At 43.1% G+C, this 24,238-nt stretch overlaps 2 protein-coding genes across 3 annotated transcripts; both read right to left on the bottom strand.

Annotated features, from left to right (window-relative positions):
• Positions 1-1,665: 1,665 nt before the first annotated feature.
• On the bottom strand, positions 1,666-13,720 carry LOC105688117 (arginine kinase). 2 transcript variants are annotated; one of them, XM_012404176.3, is made up of 5 exons: positions 13,583-13,720; positions 4,024-4,381; positions 3,552-3,926; positions 3,115-3,312; positions 1,666-2,991 (listed from the first exon to the last, which is right to left on the bottom strand). In XM_012404176.3, exons 2-5 carry the CDS (start codon positions 4,366-4,368, stop codon positions 2,842-2,844), a joined length of 1,068 nt encoding a protein of 355 aa, XP_012259599.1. In that variant the 5' UTR covers positions 4,369-4,381; positions 13,583-13,720; the 3' UTR covers positions 1,666-2,841. The 2 variants fall into 2 exon arrangements, with proteins under 2 accessions (XP_012259599.1, XP_012259598.2); XM_012404175.3 differs by lacking the exon at positions 13,583-13,720 and adding an exon at positions 5,738-6,523.
• A 5,571-nt stretch (positions 13,721-19,291) lies between these two features.
• LOC105688190 (phospholipase ABHD3) lies at positions 19,292-24,055 on the bottom strand. Its single transcript, XM_012404303.4, has 7 exons — positions 23,434-24,055; positions 22,256-22,425; positions 21,223-21,433; positions 21,012-21,124; positions 20,679-20,922; positions 20,426-20,594; positions 19,292-20,105 (listed from the first exon to the last, which is right to left on the bottom strand). Exons 1-7 carry the CDS (start codon positions 23,533-23,535, stop codon positions 19,912-19,914), a joined length of 1,203 nt encoding a protein of 400 aa, XP_012259726.1. The 5' UTR covers positions 23,536-24,055; the 3' UTR covers positions 19,292-19,911.
• Positions 24,056-24,238: the final 183 nt, after the last annotated feature.

Raw genomic sequence — 24,238 nt, 5'->3', positions numbered from 1 at the left:
TATACAAAATAATCGCGCAAAGGATTCACTTGCCGTTGATCGCTTCACGCGAAAGGCTTCGTCTTCCTATAATTTTCTTCGTATTTTCTTGTAGCTATATATACATATATATATATATTTTCATTGATAAAATACGATATTTTTTACCGAATCTCCAACTATATGTCCGAAAAGTATGATAAGGTCTCTCGACCACAGCTGATTCGTCCAATTTTTGCAGCATCTTTACACTGGGGTGAAGTTTATTTTGATACGACACAAACTGCTAAAAGTAAAAACAATAAAAATTAATAATTAATTACGATACATAAGAAGTGATTTTGAAAATATACTTCCCCATCACAATAATGTGTTCCTCAAGTTGCAGTTGTACACTTAATTTTGTTTATATGAATATTATATAAATAATATATATATACATATTATGTATACCAGCTAATGTATAATGTTGACGATTAATATACAAAAAATGCACAATCAATTTTATTATTCATTATTGCCTAATCAATTTTCAGTGTAATTGAAAAAATATTCTCATCGTTCGAAACTGTTGCAGTTTTTCAATGAGGTTGATACGATTAATTTGTAACTTTATTATCATTATCATTTGTGTTTTCTTCTTTTTTTCAAATACGATTACTGTCGCTCATTTTATGTACCATTGCACGCAAGTTTCGCATTATCTATCTACGGTACAAGATCAAACATAACACATTGTATTTCCCGTAATATTTCTTCTATCATTGAATTTTAATTCTCATTTATTTGCCAAGATGATTTTCCATTTCTCTGATGAATTATTATCGACGTTGTGAAAAAATTAAAAATCAAAAAATACATGAGAGTCATTCCACGACAAACGGGCCACTTTTTCCAAAATATTTTCTGAACTTTACACTATTTCGACGTCTTGAGGGGTCTCAGACCACTATCAGAGCTAAAAGTCCAAATTTCCTAAGGCTACGACGCGGGGAGTCGATTGAATTAAAATGTAAATGAATCCCATTGAGATATCTTTGATTTTTCACTTTTTAGAGCGATAAATTGACGATAACTCGTTCAATTTTATAGATGGATCAATTTGGCTTTTGGATTCGGATTCCTGAGATCAAAATACATAAGAATAGCATATGAAACCCCAAAAAAAAAAATGTTGATTTTTCACCCGAAAATCGAAAAAAATCCAAGGGGTACCCCTTTGGATTTTTTCAAATTTTGAGCCAAAAGTGAAGTATTTTTAAAATCGATTGTAGGACACTTTTCTAACGTATTTTGACCCCAGGAACACGAATCCGTCGACCAAATTGAGCTACGAATTTTTCCCATCGAGATATCCTCCATTTTTCACTTTTCAGAGCGATAAATCGGCATTGACCCGATCAATTTGGCTTTCCAATTCGGATTCCTGAGTTTAAAATAGATAAAAATAGCATAGGAACCCCAATAAAAAAAAAAACCATAAACCGTAGCTTTTGGAAATTTTGTCTCTTGGCGTTAATAAAACACCTCAAGACGTCGAAAATGTTTCATCAAGTTCAAAATTGATTTTGGAAAAAGTGGCCCGTTTCACGTGGATTACCCTATGAAAAAAAAATAACACAACATCGACACGTACGTACGTACGTACGTATAGGTAAAATATCAATAAAACAATGTCGTTGGGTATATTTTTTCATTAATTTTATTTTGTTTTATTTTTTTATTTTTCTTTTCCTTTTTATTTAATCGATATCACAACGTTATTTTCAGCACTAGCACGATTAATGAATACATCATAGTACGGTGTGTAGTACGTACGGTACGTTCAATACCCTAACAACAATAAAAGCAAAATAACAGCACCAGTGCCTTGAAAAAATACTGCACTCGTTATATCGTTACACATACCTAGACCTTTTGTAGGTAAACTTTGTTATTTAAATACTTTCTTTGATTTATTAATTTTATTAATTATTCACGTAATTAATCATTTTATTTGTTTTTGTTAATTCATTTATTCCTGTATCATAGCAAGTTAAAAACTTTTCTCTTTTTCTTCATTTTTTTGGTAACATAAAATACTGACCATTCTATCGCGGTCCCCGATATATTATACGTACTGTATACCTCATCGAAAGGTACAAGTTTATGTCAGAGACTGCGACTCACTTTTGCTCTTTTCTCATTCTCTTTGCTACATGCAACGACCATGTATATACATGCATATAAAATGGATTTGCTGTAATTCTTTTTCATTCGACTTTTCATCAGTATTGGATTTTCTCAAATTTCTAGCTGTCTTTTAAGTTTTCTTTTTGGTATAAGCTTTGGTTATACTATATTAGATTAAAAAATAAAACTTAATTCGGACAAACAAAAAGAAAATGAAGCTCAACCTTTCACGTATAACAACAATTAATTATACAGTGATAATAATGATAATGATTAATCAATAATCGTAATATATATATATAACAACAATTAATGATATTAGTCGTATTTTAAAAACATAGTATAATAATAATACTTGTAATTATAATTAATAATAGGTAAGAATAATATTAATGATGATAATAATGACTCTACAGTAACAATAATAATAACAACAAGAATACAACGATAATGTTAATTATATTATTATTATTGTTGTTGTTGTTCTTGTCATTATTATTATTTGCCTGATATACTGATAACGCATCATAGCTGCTTTGGTTGCGATTAAAAATTTTGCGGTTCTTCTTTTTCGGTACACATAACAAATTACCGGTTGTTGTAGTTCATGCTGTTGTTGTTGTTGTGGTGGTTATTCGTTGCCGGTGCTCTTAAAGAGGGTATATTCTGGTATCGGGAAAACTCGAATAATTAGAGCTCCTTTTCGATTTTAATTAGCTCGGCGATACCGTCGTGCATCTCCTTGACCGCGTCGTATTCGGTGAGACCCATACGACGCTTGTTTGAAATATCGTAAATACCACCCTCGGCCTCGGTGTGCTCACCGCGAGTACCGCGTACCTAAATTTTGGGAATTATTTGCATCATTTTCAACGAAATTCATCAAAATTTCACTTGTAAAATTCAACAATATCGCGTACCTACGTCGTCACACCTCTTTCTTGTTTTTTTTTTTTTTTTTACCTGTAAGTTGAATTTTGCCGCAACTTCCTCCAACTTGGTCTTGTTCGCCGCAAGCTTTGGAACCTTGATGTGAACTGACGCGCGGACGGTCGTTCCAAGATTCGTCGGACAGAAAGTCAAGAAACCAAGACGGTCGTTGTGAGAGAACGGTATGCGCTTTTCGATGTCATTTACGGCTGTGACGAGGCGACGGTAGACCTAAAGATCCGGGGAAAAAAAATCGAAAAGATCAATCGATCATCTGGACACTGACGTCCATTATTCACGCATCACCTGTGGATCCGAGACCACTGATTCGATCGCACGAAGATTATGTAACGCTACGAATAATAATCAGACTTTCTTTATCTCGGGGGATCAGCAGCCTGGTTTGTGAAGCGCGGATAAAAATTCGATCGGCCATATCGAAGCGGCGAAAGGCTCGGGAGAATCCTCACCTGTCCAAGGTCACCACCCTGTTGCATGGAAATGATGCGGAGATGATCCTCTTCGTTGCACCAAACCAGGAAAGTTTTGGCGTCGTTGTGGAAAATACCACGTCCGGTTGGCCAGAAACGGCAGGCGTTCGCCGCCTGGAGGAAACGGTCGCCTTCCTTGAAGAGGAAATGGTCATCGATCAGCTTCTGTTGGACGTCCTTGGCCATCCCGGTGAGGGGGTAGAAGGTGCCCTTCAATTCTCCTTCGAGACCGGAGAGAGTGCTGGAAACCTTGTCTTCCATTTCCTTGTACTGAGCCTCCGTTAGGCAGGGGTTGAAGGGGTAACCCTCGAGGGAACGTCCGCATCTCACACGGGTGGAGACGATGAACTCGCCCTGGGTAATTTTCAAAAAAAAAGAAAAAAAAAAAAAACAATTCTTTGCAAGCCACTCGCTCAATTAACCGTCTACTCGATCTGTGTTAAAGACTCACGGTCGGGTCGAGGTTTCCAAGGGTGTCAACGTCCCCGAAGTTCTTGGGGGGGTGTTTGTCGGTCTTCTTGAATCCGCTGTGGTAATCTTCGATGATGGGGTCGAAGAGGTCGGCGAAAACGGTGTAGGATTCAGCGTCCGGGGCGTAAATCCCTACGCCAGAGTCGTGGTTCTCCAATCCGGATTGGATGACGTCGAGCAGGGTCGAGCCGAACGATGTCTTCTTCGTCTTCAGTTGATCGAAGATCTCCTTGGTCAGGTATTTCTTCAGTAGCGACTTGCTGTTAGAAGCTGCGAGCTTGGCGTAGCCGGACTCGAGCTTTTCCAACGTCTGCTGGTCGACCATGGTATTTTTTTTGCTGCGATAAAAAAGAAGAGAACTCGATAATAATAGGGGAAATATTGATTTCCAATCGTCGCAATGTTACCCAGCTTCCGTTTGATCGTTGAATCGAATATTCGAAGTAATCGTGATTCGGATTTCTCAATTATTTGAAAAAGATAAACGTTGTTTAATTCGACGATGATTTTGCGATATCGTTTTACCTTTCGACGGACCGCTTCGATCCCGTTTTCGCGTTTCAATGACGCTTTGGAAACGGGATAAAATATTTGTGCAAAAAAGAAGATCGTTCAGATCGGAGTCAGGCGGCGGCGAAAAATCGCTCGATCAATATCGCTTGGAAAATTTACCTTCAGGGGCGCGACGAAATCGACAAAAGCAACATCCCGTCCATCCCGATCAAGGACTCCATGGAGATTGGCGCGTTGGTTGCGATTCGGGATGGGAAATATGATGAAAATGGGACGAATGAGCCGATTTTTTTGATCCCGGAATTCCCGAAACTCCGTCTTTCTTTGGTTTCAACTCCTTTCGAATTAGGATTTTTTCGGTAACGCAACGCGGCCGTTTTTGCTCTGGGGATTGGTTACTCACACTTCGCCGGTTCCGTAAGGGACCCCGTAAACGACCCGGTGCTTTCGCTCGTTTATCGTAGGCCCGGCCATTTTTCTGCGCAGAATTCGCGCAACGCGCTCCGAAGAGAAGGACGACTTGGAGGTCGTCGACGCGATACCGAAGAAACGACTTCCGACGTTCGTCGCGCCGATGAAGATTTTCATCTCAGCTACGGCATTGAAAAAATCATAAATCCTCGGCTCAATATTGTCGAAATTTCGCAGCTCCTTTATTTTCAATTTATTTCAAACCCTCCGCTCCTCAACGCCTCTTCAATCGCACACCTGCAACCGTGCACGGGTATACGTATACCCGCACACGTAACAAGTCGCAATCAGATAATCCTACGCAGCTATTTTGCAAAGAAATTATATCAACCAGACTTACAGATAAGAAAGCGACACCCTGTGATACCGATAACGATCGCAGATCTTATATTCGAATTGTAAAGAACAAAAAAAAACCTAATGAAATCACCGATAACGATTCGCGATTAATTCAACCTGTTCGTTCATTAATTATTATTTCGACATTTATTCGCAGCTGCCAAAAATTGGGGGGCGAGGGAGGAAGGGTGGGGGGGGAGAAAAAAGAAATCCCTCTGGGTTTTTTTTTTTTTTTTTTTTTTTCTGGCTCGGGGCGTTCCGGGGTCTCGTATGAATATTACTCGCGGAGACGTGCGATTGTGGAAAAATTCTTGTGGCAGAAAATGAAGCACGTAGCACTTTTCATCGTGTATTGTCTAGGTAATACGTACTCATCGCTGGACGTTGCATCCTTCGAAGTACAGCCACCCATATTGGTTAGAGTTTTCTCCTAATTAATAAAATGATCGAAATTTCTCTTCGCTTCGATTCACTCCCGGTTACGTCGAGCGTGACGCAGCTTCACCGACGATCTCAATTATTTTACAAAATTATCCTTGGTATTGAATTTTCGTCACTTTTCAAAACTCACACAGCAATCGCAGAGATGTACCTCGCGATTAGGGACGGTGTTGACAACGATATTAAAAACAATAATAATACTGACACGGTCGAAGGTAAAGTGTACGCCCTTCCGTTCGTCGCAATAGAAAAAATAAAAAACGTAAAATGAAGGAAAACAAAGTCCGAAATTAACCGATGGGATTGAATACGACGAATGAATAAATTAGCGATTCGAATTCGGTGAATCGTTCGCAGTTGACTTGAATTGAGAAAAACAAAGAACAAAAAAAAAAAATATCGAAGTGAAAATAGGAATACAAAAATCGAACCGCGATCGCTATATGCCCGCATTGGCCTAATAACTGAAATCGAGAATCGCGTCGCGTTGCGTGGGCGTGTTCAAAGAGCGGCGGTCAATTTAGAATTTTATAATCGCAACTGGTTCGCGAAGTCCCGATAAGATCGCGTCAGTCGTTAATCATAGAAATAAATCTCAAGTGTCACTTTCGAGGCGCGCAACACCCGATTGTCGGGTGGCGTTTCGCAGCGAGGTTTGCACAACTCAGAAAGCCCAAGGATCGGGCGACTTCGTCGTCCAGAGGCGGAGCTCTTTCTCTTCTCTTCTCTTCTCTTCTCTTCTCTTCTCTTCTCTTCTCTTCCCTTCCCTTCCCTTCCCTTCCCTTCCCTTCCCTTCCCTCCTCTCCCGGCCACCTCTCGAATATGGGTGTGGTATAGGGATGAAAATTATCGGTACTCCCCGGGAAGACGCGACGACCAACAAGTTAGAAATCCCGAAGGGGTGGGTCACCTGCTCACGAATTTTGCGCCAACGAACGATTGTTAGTTAGTTAGTTGTTTATTTATTTATTTATTTATTTATTTTCCCCGCACACGCTCGAAAACCCCTTTGGAACACACCCCTTCGGAAACGTCCCCTTTTTTCCCCACGTCTAATATCGAGAGACGATAATTTTATTCCATTTCTAAATCTGAGTAATTCGCACCGAATCGCACGAACGCTCCCCCGATCGTCCCCTCTGTCGAACGGTACAAAAGCTTCTTCTTCTTCCTTCTAATTCATATCCGACGACGGGGGTGAGAAACCGAGCATTCGGCACGTGTACGATATATCCGCGGATGCTACTGGTCCACTCGAAAATCGTCAATCTGATGTTGACACTACAGTTTCTACGCTATCACTAACTTGGCTCCGTACGTCGTAGCGGGAGCTTCGGGGAGGACGGAAATCCCCTGGAAAAGAGAGAGAGAGAGAGAGAGAGAGAGAGCGCGGGGGGGGTTTGCGAGAATTTCGCGTTCGGTTGTCGGTGCCGCTCGCACCCCCGTAGCCGATCCACCCGTTGCGAATTCCCCGCGTCTCCCGCGGGGTGGGGCCGCTGGCGACGCGCCGGTCGCGGGAATCGGGATCGTACGTGCGGACGGGGGGACGGGGGGACGGGGGACGATGATTTTACCGGGGGTAGAAAGGGAGAACAGGGTAAAATCCCCCCTAACGTACCCGGGGATTCGGTCGATATTCGCAATAACACGCGCGGCGACGCGGACCACACGCACATCTACGCAGGTCCGGGGTCCAGGGCATCCCCTGTAAAGCGAAACCGACACCACCGCGCCTCGCCTCCCCCCCCCCCCCCCCCGTCCTACCGACGAGGATCTCTCGAAATTCTTCCCACGCGAATTTCGGGAACGGAGAGGGCTGAGGATAGAGGAAACAAAAAAAAGGCGGCAACAACCGACGATTCGAATTCCTCCACGCTCCGTTGCTTCGCTGATCCTTCATCTTCCTGCTCCTCGGTCAGGAGAGAAGAGGAGAGAAAAAAAAAAGGAAGAGAGAATTTTCAATCCCATCGAAGAAGAGGAAAAGGGCGGGAAACTGCGCGCGTAATTATTTATTCACGGGAGAAGGGATCTACGAGGGTGGCAGCGATTGAAATTTCGCGATTCGAAGGTTCGGTGGAAAATCGGCGGTGAGGAAAAAGATCGAATCGGTTCGAAGGAAGGAGGGAGGGGAGGATCGAGGGGGACGCGGAATATGGTAACGCGTTCTATTGCGTCTGGAATTCATTTGCGACGAGGATTTACGATCGATGTTGTCAGTTCGCGAGGCGTTCCGGTTAGCTTCCGTTGTGCGAGAAACCGACACCGCATTTATCGCGAATCGGGAGCGTGATAAACCGGCGTTACGTATTCGCCTCGCGTAACATTTCTCCACCCACACCACGGCGCGTTGGAGACTTTTAGCGATACTCATCGGTCGTTTTGTATATCCGCGCGGACACTTGTTTCCCGATCCGATTTAATACCCTCCTCGTCCTCCCCCCTCCCCTCGTGTCACCGTTTCCTGCGGGACAAAAGATACTCAAGTGTCGAACGTTCCCGTTGCGTGATCATTTCGCATTCCTTTCGTTGTAATTTCATAGCACCCGCACAGTACGCGCGTTGCGTATTACCACCGTTGGCGACTCGCTATCTCCGATAATCGCCGACGCGTCGTCGACTCCCCTTTCAAAATTCATTGAATAAAAATGAACCATAGCAAAAACGTGAAAAAAGGAAAGGAAATAAGAATCGCGATAATCACCGTCGTTTCGTTCGTTGGGACGATGAAAATCTCGAAGAATTTTTTCCAACAACTTCATAGCATGAATTGTACAACGATCTCATTCATCGTGGCTGTGTACGGTACGATTCGCGTGTAGAAAATTTCTTGAAAATCTGAGATAAGCTAGTTTGAACAGAGAGAAAAAAAAAAAAACGAATAAAATTTGATACATGCAATCTGCACGCAGTGATATTTCATAGGGAATCTAAGAAGGCGTTCATTTCACATGACGTAAACCTGACGATAACGAGTGACCTGAAATAATCTGCAAACACTTGAGGTGTTACGTTGATAACGAGCTCGATTATCTCTGGCGAAATTGAAAATGCGAAGATTACGTTTAACGCGATTGCGACTGACAGGTGTCGAAAGAAGTTGATTGAAAAAAAAAAAATCTTTTCTTCTTTTTTTTTTTTTTTTCCAAACGATCGGCGTACAAGAGTTTCCGAAAAATTTCAACGCCACGCGGAGTCGCGTCTTTCGAATGAAAAAAGAATCGCGAGCAAGCGAATTTCGAAACAAAAAGAAAAAAAAAAAAAAAAGGAAAAAAACACACAAAATATGATTCGGTCGCGACAATTCCGAAGTAGAGAAAACGTGAGACGCGTCCGACCAAGCGTTTACCTGCACTACTTGCCGGCGTGGCTCGTACCGCGGATACCGGCGCGTTACGCGGGCTGCCCGATTCAGGCGCGACGCGAATCTCGCGGACCGCGACACTTCGCGGGCGACGAATTATTAGCTCGCGGTGCTATCATCGAAATTTTCTACGGTTTCGCAATCGGAGATTATCTGGCGATCGAAAATCGGCGCGATCTTACGGACTCCGATCGACCGCGATCCGTCGGAGATCGCCTCGACTACGGGTGTGACGAACAATTGTTTATTTATAACGTCGAGCGTTATGTCCAACGATAAGCGGCAGCAACCCGTTGCCAAACGGCCGATTTCAATGAACCAAATATTTCACGTGTCGCCGAAGATCAAGCGTTCGGATACAATGTGTCGAACGATTCGACGAGCTTCTCCTTCTTCTTCTTCTTCTTCTCCTCCTTTTTTTTTTCCCCTGTTCTTTTCCAATTACCTACCCTTACGCGTATTCGTTCGCGATACTTTCTGTCCCATCCGTCGTTTCGCAATTGTGAAATTACGAGTAACTGCGGGACTCGAACGAACCGTACGGAGGGTGCGGTGCGTATACGACTGCAGTAGTAAAACGACGCGCTCATCGGCAAGTCACCACTTTCTTCTACCGGAGATGAAGAGTCACTATACGGCAACTTTTATCCCACCGACTCGAAACGGCCGAAACAGAGAATTACGAACACCTTGTTACCCGCTCCGTTACTCGTCCCCCGTCGGCTTTCAGCTGGAGGAATCACAGAGTCCGAAAAAAAAAAAAAAAAATCACGGAGCTCCGAAAATTCCGATCGTTTCTCCTCCCCCACCTCCTTCTGGCGGGAAAAATTGGCCGTTCGTTGTGCGGATCCCCCTCAGAGATTTTTCACCCCCCCCCCCCCCCCCCCTCCCCTCGCACCTCTGCAGACCGCCGGATTGACGAGGGCAAGGTCACGGGGTCGAGACGTCTGCACGCCGAAAGTGCCAAGGGTGGAAAAGACCGCGCGCCCGAATCCAAAGGTCATCATCCGATCGTCTGACTTCGACGAACGGTATCGCATCTAGGTATTCGGGTCGAACGTAAGGCTAATCATACGACAAGTTCGGGGGCCCGAACTCACCCCGTTTCGACGATGATTATAATGATGATAATAATAATAACAACAACAATGATAATAATAATAATAATCGTCGCTGCGATTCCGCTGCGAATCGTGGGGCGAAGGGTGGCGACCGTCGATTATGTAAATAGCTCGGTGTTTCGTGGCGGTAAAGTCGACGGTCGACGGAGCCAACGTCTCGAGGACGTCTAGGTAAAAATTGTTGCGCAACCGATGCGGAAATTTCTGTAAAATAAAATGGCGGCGCGACTATTGTCAGCTGTGCGCGACCGAGAGTTACACACCTGGAAATGATCCAGAGCTCGGACCAGATCCTACGGCGTATACGACGCAGTGCGGTAGGCGAGGGCGACGCTTAGAGTAAACGGGCCGTCGAACGGCAAGACATCATCCCCAGGAGACGATCCGCTCCGCTCTCTCCCCCTTCAACTACATTTCTTCTCCGATGATACGCATCGGCTACCCGGCCGATGATGCCAACGGGCACCAGATTCTGCCGACTTATATTTAGGCTTAGCCCCTTCCCCCCTCTTCCCCGGCACTCGCCGATGACGCTGGTATTACACATTCGAATTGTCGAGATTCGGCCTCGCCGTCGCCGATTTTATGTACGGGGTGTTTTGCTCGGAGTTGGGTATCGTCAAGCGATATCGTTTTATCGTTCATCGGATATTAGCGAGGACGTATAACGATGCAATTCGATTGCTGGTGATTTTTATCGTTGGTTCGAGTGGTTTTCGAGTTTTTTTTTTTTTAATTCGCTTCGCCGTTATCGTTCGTTGACGACGCAGTCCTATCGTTTTAAAACCGCGTCATCGGAGTCGAAGAGCGGCCCCGTTGGTGTTTCTCTCGGCGATCGGCGTGATTTCACCTTCAGCGGTCAGCTCGTGTCCGTGTGCCGCAACCGCACGCAAGCCAAAAATCTAGCGATCTTGCGATCGACTCGATAAAATCAAATCAGCTGCGGGCGCGGCCCGCCTCCCGATCTCCCCCTCCCCTCCCCCGATATTCTTACGTAAGTCACAAGCGAACGGCGACCGGGACTCCCTCGGAATTCTTATCGGGATTCGATGTCCCAGAGTCACGTGAGCTGACAAGGATTAGAAATAATGTCGTTAACTTTAACGACGTCTTCCCAGAAACGATAGATCATCGTTCTCGCAATATCAGGTGTAGAGAGATCCGACCGCGAAACATCTTATCGCGAACGAAATTTGCGGAATGGAATTTTTTTTTTTCCGCCGCTCGTAATCGCGGATGATTTTCGAGGCGGCGAGCCGGCGAGGCGGTTTCACGGTCCCCGTCCCTGACCCGGTGCCCATTCTGCGATTCCGCAATTTTCTAAAAATGAAAAAAAAAACCGCGACGCCCGCAGGAGATTCCTGATTTTAAAGGGGGGCGCGCGCGCGCGCGCTCCACGTCGCAGACGTCGATCCCGCGACGGAATCGCGCGCACCCTTGAAATTCGGTCGAGCGGGTGACCCGCCTCGCCGTCCGTCCGACCCGCGTGCCCGTACCGCGATCGGTATTATAATCTCCCATTTCTGATCCGGGTGGATCGGAAAAATTTGAAATCGAATCCGCGCTTTTTCCGGGCCCCCCGTGGACCGTTCGCGATAAGACGACCGATTGAAATCCAATTGAAACGTCTGGATGACGACGACGACGACGAGGATGATCAGGCGGATAGGAAGTCTGTCGGCGCGGTTGTCGGTTAACAACCAATTTCCGTTTCGAATGATAAAACGTAGGTTGCATTATTACGTGCGTGTGTAACGTACGGTGGTATTATATATACATGGGTATGTTGCATTATATTATGGTGCATCGCGTCGGTATTGCGCGCGCAAGTTTCGCGGGGCTGTACGAGCGCGAATTAGCCGGACTGGCGCGGTCGACAACCCGCGGCGAATGCAAATTTATTTGCGTCTGGAACGATGCGAGAAAGATACGCGAGAATAACGAGATGAAACAAGACGAATAATCGTCGCGGTTCCGGTCCTCTGGATCTTCGCGACTTTTGTTTACTCTGGTTCTCCGCGAACCGCCGGGTGATCCGACTTCGCTGTAACGCGAGAAAAATTGGTAGAAACGACGACGGGCTGGAAAATCGACGACGGGCTTTACGCGGCGTCCGATTCTTCGGTGGGAGGAAACCCGAAACGTTCGTTCCGGGGGATGATAATTGTAACGCGGGCAACGAGCCCGACGAAATCCGCGAAGCCGTTCAATCGAATAATCGTTGAATTCGGGAAAAAAAGCTCGCAATTATCTCACCGCTGCCAACGGTTATTCCTCGCGAATCTGTTTCACACGGAATGGAACAAGTACGTCAGAATCGCGATTCGATGAGCTTCTTCGCTTTTTTTCCTTCTTCCAATTAATGTCCCGCTGATTTTATGACATTTCGCGGGAGGTTTTCTTTTTTTTCCTTTTTCTTTTTTCTTTTTTTCATCCGATTCGCGATAATATCCGGCAATCTTATCTTTCGCGCAATAACGATTATCTAACGAGTCTCGCGCCTCTGCACCTAATTTTTCCTGTCGGTGCAAAGGTTCGCGATACGGATACGTGCCAATTTTTTCGCCAGAAAAAATTTTACACCTCCGATCAATTATTGCGGCAAAATTGTTTCGTCGCAGTTCGAAGTGGATGAAAAAATAATGAGGGTACGAAATAAATTGATGTAATGACAATGTACAACCGAAATCAAAATGAGCTAACACGGCCAGTGTGATGCGGTCGATATTTTCCATCGATTGAATTGAGGGAGGTTTTTTCAAAAAATTAGACGACCCAAAAAAATATACAGCTGAGGAGAGGATAACAGCTGGGGGGTGGTGGGTGGTGGTCTAGAAAATTACTTATATATATATATATACAGTCGTAGAATTGGATCGATGGGAAGAACGCGAACTATAAGTTGTTCGTCACGAGTTCTCTTCGTTTCCAATCGATCGAACGTATCGAAATACGAGTAATGGTTTTTTTTTTTTTTTTTTTTCTCTTCACTAGAGTTTTCCCCAATTTTTTCATCAAGTTCCTGCGAATTTCGATCTTTGTTTTACCCTCTCTTGCGGCGTCTCCGATCTCACCGCGAACTGGGAATAGGCGATAGAACGAAAAATTGAATAGAAGAAAACAAGAAAACAAGAAAACAAGAAAAAAAAAAAAATTCTCTATCGGGCAGAAACGGAGCTTTTTTGTTCCCTCGTTATTTTTCTTTGTGATTTTTCTGTTTCTAGAGACAGTTGTCGCACTGGGGCGGGGGGAGGGCGGGGTGGAGGGGGTTGGATCGGACTTGCTTTACTCACCTTTTTTTCTTGAAGTTTGGTTAGCGAGAAAAAGGGGAATAGCACACGGTGCACACTGGTACCCTTGACGGCGGTTTGAAGGTACGTCAGATACGTGAGCCAGAAGCTGAGTGGAGTCGTACCGCATCCGAGGTACCTCCCGAGGTGGTTCGCATTCCGCCCCTCGCCCTCACCCCTCTAACCCGCCCCCACTTCCACCTGGCTCTTGAACCAGTTACGCGACGATTCGCACGGGGTCCGCCCTATCAGAATTCGCGCTATCCGTAGGGCTAGCCGACGGCGAGACCCGACGATGCCGTCCGCGACGGTTTGCACCGTAACGTCGACGGAGGGGAGCGAAAAAGCTCAGGGGGGGAAAAACGCGGCGGGGGCGCGGGGGGCGAGCGCCTACCGAGCTTTCGCTTACGAGAAACCGAGGGGAGGGGGCGGCGCGGGAAGGGAAGGGAAAGCCCCCGCGAGCTCGCCCCCCCTCCCCCCGTTCGCCGCCGATCGGAGGTACGGAGGGTTTTTCGACATTTGTTTTTTTTTTTATTTTTTTATCGACGGTAACAATTTTTCGAAGGGGCGAAAAGTACGAGGGATCTTATCGGGCTTCGCGGGATCGCGGCTTGACGAGTCGGTTTCGGATCGGCTGGTGTGTAGCGATTTAACTTTGAAATTTGAGAAGCTTTCGGTACTTCGTACGTAACGCAAGAGCCCCGTGGGTGCGAGAAACGAGGAGCTCGGTTCTCCTGACATCAGGTTAAATATACCGGAGACCGCGGACAATGAGCATTCATATTTCCGTTACGATTCCATAGGGATGTTATCGGTACGCCGATCGATCGATATCGGCGAATCGAAGATCGACGAATAGGAGAGCAAGGGCCGCGATAACGGCGGCGACCGACTCCGATGGGTACGCGGTTACGTTTTACTTGGAATTTTTCCGTCACGCGATCCGTTCAATCGTAGCTGCGTTTACGAGTTGTATTATACGCGCTGACAGTTGCAGACGAACGATTTCGTCTTTACATTTTGCGGGGACGTACGTCGTCGTTTAGAACGCAACGAAACCGAGCGCACGACACGTTACGTATCTCCGGGGTCTTGCCGATCGCCAACGTTCCGACAACGGCGACCGATAAATTTTACCAATCATTCCGACCGGACGATAAGGACCGACGAATTGTGGAAAAAATTAATCGTCCTCACGTCGCGTCGACGTCAATTAACCCGGTGTGGTCTGATATCCCGGGATCGCGTGTCCTACAACTTCTGAAAAGTGGCAGTCGGGAAATCGAACACGCAATTTCTATCTCTAATTGCAGCGCGGTTAACTCGATTTCACCGTATTAATCACGCACCACTTAAAAAAGCTCAGCAGCCCCATAAATGTCGCGTTAATAAAATTAACATACCCCTAACAAAACGAACTTGTCCGTATAACGAACTGTTCTTACAACCGAATAATAAACCCCGCGGCAATAAAATTCATCAAAGAATTTCCGAATCTTATATTACTCACGTGTTCACGCAACGCGCGTACGCGGGTCACGCAAATTTCTTGTCCCGTATGAATGTAAACGCGATACGCGGCTCTCCCGCATTCCCATGGTGTGTAAAACCGGCTCGATTCGGTGGTGTCGCGGGGTGAAACGAGGGGGAGGGGGAGAGGATTTTACGGGGGTTGGCCTGGGAATCAGCTGTAGATTGTGGTATGGCACTCGGCTGGGTTGCTGTAGGTCGCGTTCGTTAGTTTCCACGTAGAACCTTTGCGGCTGGATTCTGCGCGAGTGGATGAAGGTCAGTTGAAGGTGTTCTCAGATCAATACCACGGCCAACGGCAGGCGATACTCCCTCGGGAATTTTCAAACAACCCCGGCGGCAGCGTCACCTGAAAATAGGGCTCAATCGTGTACAGGTATACCGCGGGGACATGTAGGTACTACTGTCCGTCGCAAGGTTTTGAATAATCTATGGAACATCGCATGCATCGATTTTACAATAGCAACCGTTCCGCGTAGCTTTCGGAAAATGATACCGGAAAATTCGAAGTCGTCGAACGTAACGCGGTACGACAATTTTTTTTTTGCTTTCGTTTTTGATTTTTTTTTTTTTTTTTTTTTTTTTCTCGCCAGGGACGAGTTTCGAGGAAGTTCAATTTTAGACCGGCGTAACAACTGGTGAATTTTCGGGGAGAGAGAGAGAGAGAGAGACCGAGAATAAGAGCTGTCGCGGATTGACGAAACCAACCGATATTGATCACGTAACCGTTGACTAATATATGACATCTGTTTCCTTACCCCATGACGAGTATAGAGCTCCTGCCGTATAAATTATTTGAAAAAGCGAAAAAAAAAAAAAAAGACTCGTAGAATCATGGAAGGTCTCCATGGTGATAACGAGCTAAAATTTACAAGAAAACCGTTTTCGCGGTTCTACGATAAACTATGAAATGTATATTTTGCTGCGAATAAAATACCGTGACAATGATTAGCTACCGAATGACGCAGCGGTTGAATCCCGCACACCATGCACGAGCAGATCGATGAAACGAGGAAAGAACGTCGATCGAATGAATAAAAAAAAATAAGAAAAAAACCGAATTAAGATAATTTTATTCCATGTTACTTGATTCCCTCGACGCGGGGAAAGCAGTTTTCGTACGATGGCCCGAGTAAATTCTTCCTCTTCTTGTTATCGTAAGTTTTTTTTTTTTCTTCTTCAATACGAGACGGTGCGAAGACGTTGAACGTAGTCCGTCACTCAAGATCTAGTTTTGACGGGTTCCAAGTTCAATTTATTTTTAAAACCAATGACATAACAGCACGCACCTCGTATACTTGAGACTGACAACTCGAAATGAGCGACGATGAGAAGCCCAGGAAACGAAAAAGAGAAAAAAAAAAAATAGTAAAGAGTTTTTTTAACGAAGCTTTTTCATCTTCGCAGATGATTGTCGCGAAGTAACGATAACTCGAATTCCGTCCATGGCGTTTGTGCTTAAAATTGATTTTTTTTCAATCGTCGTCATACTCACTTTATCAATTTTCTTCTCCTACGAAGAGGCGATAAAGCGGCCGTTTCATTTTTCTGTTCGCGCGGTTCGGATTATCGAACTCTCCGCGCAATGCACATATATTCTCTATTCTTCGCTATTCGTACCGGTTGGACAGGGATAGAACGAATATAGCGAGACTCGCTTTCTGGTGGGCCAATGCTGATCGCAAAGCTAGAAAAATGCGATGGCCGCCGTCCGACCCATAGCTCGGCAACGTTACAAGCTGTATGCAAGAACACCGCGCGGTTCTCCAAAGGAATCCGAGGAGTCAAAATCCCGAAAAAATAATTAAATCTCATCACTCGAAACAATATCAATTCGATTACAAACTGATTATCTAGCGTTACAAAAATAAATAAATAAATAAATACAAACCAAATAATTCGAGGTGTATTCTAACAATAATTTGGGCTAGCGGCCAAAATTTTGCCCCACACAAGACAGAGAACGCGGGGAGTTGTTTTACAATTAGATACTCGAAGTTCTGCTGCGTTGGGGAGGATGGCCACGATTCTGTTCAATTTCTTTGCTCTTCCCCCCACGTTTACTCCTTCTCGTTATTCGCATCGTTTATATTTCACGTATATCGGTAGCCAAATCTTACGTGGTTTTACAAGCTGTAACGAAGTCTATTATAATTCGCTCGTTTACAAGAAAGAAGGAAGAAAAAAAAAAAAACAAATTCGCAGAGATGAATCGGTGAAAAATAATAGAAAAAAAAAAAAAATTGGTTCGCTCTCGCGGCGAGAGAAGAAAGGCAAAAAAGAAGAAAAAGAAAAGAAAAAAAAAAACAAAGTCAATTTGTTTTGAAAGCGTACGTCAAGGTTTACCGCCGCGCATTTATGCAGCTAAGAGATGCGCCAAAAATAATACACACGTACGTACGTACAATTCGCTTGCCAGCAGATCCGAAACTGCAGCTTGCAAGTTTCGATGTTGATGCCGCCGCTTCTGCATTTAGGTAGTACAATTTTGCGATGCAACGTGTAGAGACTAAAATATACTAACCCCGACGGACACTTGCATACCTTTCTGCATTATCTCTTTTTCTTTAACGGCGGGGCGCTGCGAAGAAGAAAGGAATAAAATTAAAAGAAAAAACAAAAAAAAACAAAAACAAAAGCAACAAATAAAGAACATTATAAATTTATGGCCTCAAAAGCGTGTGCGCTGTACGAGGAAATTTAGAATATTATTACAGTTTAACGAGGGGGGAAAAATAATGGCGACTTGTGTGATATAACAGGGATCGTGCACCGTCTGTTTTAGATATCGGGTAGCTAATCTCATTGGATTCTTGAACGTGAAAATATATCGGATATGATCGGCAACTGGGGGAAAACTTTATTCCCAGACGAAAACTTTTCAGCGGATATTTTAAAGCTGGAGTAAATCAAGGGGCCGCTGTTGTCAGGCGGATACCGCGTCGTGGATCCCATCCATCCATCCCTCCGGTGTTTCGCATTCCGTTCACCGTTTTTCGCGAGGGACGCGGTACAGTTCACGTGTATCTGAAAAGAAAAAGAAAACAGGTATCCGATGAAGAGAGGTGAAAGAAATCCGCACGAGGAGATTAGAAAAGAAAACTAACCGCTGAGGAGTTAGCTTTTGCCTTTACTCTGCTTTCCAAATTTCGTTGGCCATTTTCTCGAGGATCGATTGTTTGCAGGATGAAGAATATCTGGTTGCGGGTCGGGCGTACATCGAATTCTCCAAGGCATCGCGACGGTCCGTACGGGCAGCTTTAATAAAAGCTGCGCTATATTCACATCGATTTTCGATATCCTTATACGTTCGTTACAGTCCGATGTGGTAAAAGAAATATTAAAACTGTTGCGGTTAAACAAATTTATAGAAAATTGATTCATAATAAAATATCTTAAACTGATATCTCACCAATTTATGTCACTGCATTTCGAATCATTTTATGGTGCGATCTACGTGTATTCGACGTGGATTGTGGCTGGAAAATGGAAAATTTTCATTCATTCTGAAACAAATAAATACATTCCACACAATATTTTTCTTTCGATGATTCTCATTATTATTAATACAATAATTAATGCGTATAATTCGATTATCTTTTAGATTCATTGTCGTATTTTCTTTAATTTTATCGATTCCGCGTTGTATGAAAATATAGAGGAATGATATTTGTATAGTGTACGTTTCAATTGCGTCTATCTCTACATAGACAGTTGCTCCATTATTAGATTCCTGACATAATGATTATTTATTCACTAATTAAAATATTTTTTCTTCCCTCCCGTCGTCTCGTTTCGATAACAATGATGAAAATAATGATAGTAATAACAACGAGAGCAACAACTATAACAACAGTTTTATTTGAATACATGGAATTTATCTGCCAGCAATTATTCTTATCGTCAATATTAATATTGTTGTTATTATCAGTATTATTATCATTATTATCATTAGACATATTAGCTAATAGTATTTTACCAACAATATTACATACCTGTACGTAAACGATAATATGAAAGTAGTTTTTGGAATATGATAACAACTGGCATGTAATTTATAACAACAACAAATGTTGGCGTATATGTTACACATCTAATAATGGCTATTGGTAATTACCTAGATATCGATTGTATGTATTAATTACTACACCGGAACAGGAGGCAGTAGATAATATTCGACAGTTAATGGATTAATGTCCCCAAGTTTATTATGTACAGTTTCGAATTGCATTAGGCCTATTATTACGTGTTTTTATCAATATTTACAATGTAATTATGACTGATAATAGGCGTATATATTAGGCTGGAACTAGTCGATACAATTACCGCAATCATTGCGGACTTATTATTAATCGATGTGCGGAATGATAAATCGCAATTTACAACCTATATTACATATAGTCTACCTACGTGTCGTCGTTTGTTGTATTTGAATTTTAATTCTATTTTCCGTTTCATTTTTCCTGTTCTTCTATTTAATATTTATCACGTTTCAAAGTTACGTCATTATTCATTTATGTATATGTATCACAATTGGTCCTCGTTCAGGTTCACCTGTACACACCGTTGTACCCGTATTTACGATATACAAAATAACGCTTTTTTTTTTTTTTTTCATTCTTCACAATTTGATTTTCAGCATCCTCATCTTCAAACGTTTGAAATACAAATGCATACGGTCATGAGTTATACAGGCGAACATACGATTACAGACTCGTTCATAATTCTCAATTGTCATCCGATTGCGGTTACAGTTTTTATTTTCCCCGTTTTCATTATTCCCCCATCTGAATTTCGGTTCGCTAGGGCGTCGTCACATTTCTACCGCAATTCAAGTCCTGAGTAAAAATTGCGGTGAAATATTGCGAGAATAATTTTCCTATATATTGGTCCTGTTGAACCGGCCAAACACCTTCCAAAAATGCTATGTGACCGCCACGTGATGTCACGACGATTGCGACGTTCTTAGATTTGTTTGCTTCTTCGATTGGAATTGCTGGAACGAAAGAAAAAAAAAAAAAAATAGTGGAGAAACGGAAGAGAATTTTCGTCTTCTGAAATCAAAACGTTTGAGATGGAAAAAACGAAAAAAAAAGGAACAAGATTAGAGATGGAGCGTTACTTTCATCCTTCAACGATCGTTCGGATCGTACGTTATGGGTAGATTCGCGCTGTGACGTAATTGACGATTAAGCTTCTCGTTGCGGCTGCTTCAGCTCGTCGTCGTAAGTGACGAATGGGCACGTTTCATTGCTTGCGGTGACGTTGTAATCGGTTATTGCTTTTTATTAAAGCGAATTGTTGGAGTTAAATTACCTTCGAGAGGTTGGAAGGGGTCATCGGCAGCGCTTAGACACAGCACGGGAATTTCAATGCGGTGAAGTTTGTCGTGCAAAGTAGCGTCCGCGTAATAATCTTCGACAGCTTTGTAACCGAATTGTTTTATGGTAAAACTCTGATCGAAATCCCTCACGGTTTTGCAACTCTGAAAAGTTGTGGGGAAAATTCATTACCAAACTTGCGAGTGAAAAAGCGAGCCCTGAAAAAGCAAAGCTTATCGATTCTGCACCTTCATCATGTCGTCGGTGTCCCAATGGAATCGTTTTTCCGTAGCGTTTAATTGGAGTTCGGCCCTTTTAACGTTTCGGCAAAGATTACTCGCCAAATGTTTGTTCAACATGAGATTTAAAAATGGTTTCTCGATGCTCTTTGTCCCCTCGAAAACGTTCCATGGCACCGATATTATCAGTGCGGATTTTACGTTCGCCGATGCCGCGGGTCCTTGATGGGCTAGATAATTCCCCAGTATTAATCTGCGTGGGAATGATCGATTGTAGATTTGAAAATCAAATATTTTACTTTCGAACGTCCACGAAAATGTGCGGATGTCATATTGACCTACCCTCCCATGGAGATTCCCGTAGCTCCCAGGGGAACGTTGGGATGAAGTTTTCTCACGTGCTGGACAACTTCGGATAAATCGTCGCAGTTTGCTGCGTTGTATGTACGAGGAGTCTGAAAATAATAATTTCACCGTAAAGAGGCAACAATTGATAATGACAAAATGAATACCGCAAACAAATCACATGTGGATCCAGGGTGGAAATTCAGACCTTCAATTCGACGCCCCCGAGGCCTCGATTGTTGAAAATCACGCAACGAATTCCGACGTTTTTAGCAGCTCCGACGAGACATTTTATGTACTCGGCTTGACTGGCACCGGTTAATCCCGGAAGGATTATCACAATAGGTGAGTGCGGAGAACAATTCGATTCCGCCCAATCCAACGCCACTTCACCTCCGTCCTCCAGTACGAGAATCTCCCTGAATATATTTACATTATTGGAGAATTAATTTTTTCCTTCTTTTTCAGATTTCCTAACATGAGTCAGTATCAGAGAAAAAGAGCGCTTGATGAGCTGGTTTTTTTTTTTTTTTTTCCTCCCGATAATCGATGCAGTTTTTTATGTTTTATGTTTTATGTTTTTTTTTTTCTTCATTTATATTCTTCTAACGAAGTGCAGCGACAATATTTATGCAACCGATCGATATATTTGCACAATTATAGCTTCCGGTGAGACAACATTTTCAATGTATTGTTTGACATTTTCAATGTATTGTTTGACTTTTTCCGAACTCCCATCACCTTCGATCGATATATCTGAATTACGTAAAAAATTTAAACATTGAATTTACACAGGCGCTCGCGCGATAAGAAACGAACTTGCGGTTATTTCGGAATTTGAATTCCTGGATAAGAAAAAAAAAAAAAAAAAAAAAAAAAAAAAAAAACCAGATAAGAAATTTCATTCATCACAAATCGATCGGAATCAGTGAAAAATGCCTCACGAGACGAGTTTAATTCATGAGATACATGTACCGCGCAAACTCGACGTATGAGATCATTCGAAAGTGACGAGAAAAAAAAACCCTAGAAAACGGTAAAAACTGTTTATAATATTCGCGAACTTTGACCCCGAAATATATGGCGAATGGCGAATAGTTGTCATAGATAATATTACGTGCGGAGCCCGCTCCGATAATTATAGCGATAAATTTGATAAGAGGAAGTTACAATTTTTTTTTTTTCTTTTTTTTTTCCTTTCATTATTTTTTTTCTCTCTCTCTCAGAAAAATCAAACTCACCGACGATACATCACCTCCGGTAGATATCTCGAGCGCAGTATACTGGCCATCACAGTTTGAGCCCTGGATTCGAAGCACCATAACGTGGGCCAAAATTTATTAGTTACTATTGGAATGTTGTCTTCCAGAAAATCACGAAACGGACCAGGTGCGCAGGCTAGGATCGGCCTCTGAAAATAAATAATTTATAAATGGAGTGATGAAAAATTGAAGGAAAATTGATTGTAGAATTGGAGGAAAGAAAAAAACATGGAATAAACGAGGTAGCGTTTCGCGTGATTCGAATTGTGAAATATAATTCGTAGCCGATATCGTTAATCCGATTCGGACATAAGAAAATGACAACGAAACAAAAAGAGTCGCACGTGTACACGTATACATATAAGCGGTATAGAGATACCATGTTGTTTTATGGTCTCTTATCAGAAACCAGGCGAATTGATCGTCCGTATTTTTCGTTTCTATGAAATAGATACCGAGCTGCCGTAGCTGATCATTCGCAGGAATTAACTTATTACGCAGGAATAAAAATAGACGAAAACGGCAATTACATCGAATTTATAATACAGGGCGTGGGTCTCCGTTGACTAGCTATACCTATGCGTAATTCTATCGAATAATTTAAAAATAAAACCACCTCACGTTACGTTGGTAGAGTAATTTCTTTTCTTTTCTTTTTTTTTTTTTTTTTTTCAAACGATTGTCTACGATGTGCAGTGTGTTTATGCAATGGTATTTGCAGACGGTATATTTTTCTTCATCGTCGGAGATTGAACATTATACGTTTTAAAATATACACGAGCTATTTTCATACCTACGCATAGACAAATGAATTACCACCGAACGTACACCAACGTAGATTAACGATACGAACGCGATGTGTTCGTATGGGTTTTAATGACCATTGACGGGGTCGAACTTACAGGGGGATTTATAAAATAAAGTTTGCGAACCGCGCGTTACACGCAGTTGGAAAATTCATATTTAAAAACACGTCGAATCGTTCAATTTTGCCGCATATTATCTTATATACAAGCAGTTTGCAGATAAGCTGTATAGATTGTAGAAATTCCTAGTACCGTATAGATGAGAAAAAAAAAGAAAGGAATTTAGCAATGATTGGGAAAAATTCGATAATATAAAATCGAGTTACTTAAAATCATCGAAAGTATACATACTCTGACCACTTCGCATAGATAGTAAGTGCAGAATCCTATTCCGAGTAGTGCACCGTAATAGATTTTCGGTACGTCCAAAATTGCTTCGATTAATTCCACCATGGTGACGACGACGATATTGAAATGAAAATTCTTATCTCTTTTCTAAGTATGGGAATGTGATTAGTCGAATGTATTATATATATCTCATACTATTTATAAATCTCTGTTTAATAACGGTGAAAAATTGTTCGATCAAAATCACGAATAAATAGAATATACACGGTACGGAAAAACGCTAGACCTGGATACTAGTCGCGAAGTTTTTACTTTTATTTATTTATTTGTTGTTACGTTCTTGTTTGTTCTTGTTTTTTTTTTTTTTTCTCTTCTTCCTTTTCAACGTCATGCGACGTTCACCGGGTACCGCGCCAGACTGCCAGTTGATGGTGAATTTCGCGTATGTATAGTAAATTGGCGTTGATTGTCGGACGAATGCACGTGCGCCCGTTTAACCGAGCTATGCGCGGGTACGAAGTACGCCGAGTACGCCGAGTACGGTAGTCCGTGACGTAGGGTCTGCGGACTTTACATCCGACGGCTAGAGAGAAGGATCTAGCCGTTCGTTTCACTCGCACACCGAGTCTCCGTCTCGCGTGTACCTTTCGACCAATTCTCAGGTTGTGTCGCGTTGCGGGAGCGCAGAAAACGAACGGGAGATAACTCCACCCATGTTGAACGCATCGCTACGAGCTCCTTCCTCGCGGCCCGTCACGTTGCGCACTTGCGTAACTCCCGTTCGCTTGGTTACGATAACGCTTGGAAA

The sequence above is a fragment of the Athalia rosae genome, chromosome 7 (genome assembly GCF_917208135.1).
Source record: "Athalia rosae chromosome 7, iyAthRosa1.1, whole genome shotgun sequence".
NCBI classification, from domain to species: domain Eukaryota; kingdom Metazoa; phylum Arthropoda; class Insecta; order Hymenoptera; family Athaliidae; genus Athalia; species Athalia rosae.
The sequence above is the reverse complement of the archived record's forward strand: the minus strand, read 5'-3'. Positions and strand labels throughout refer to the sequence as shown.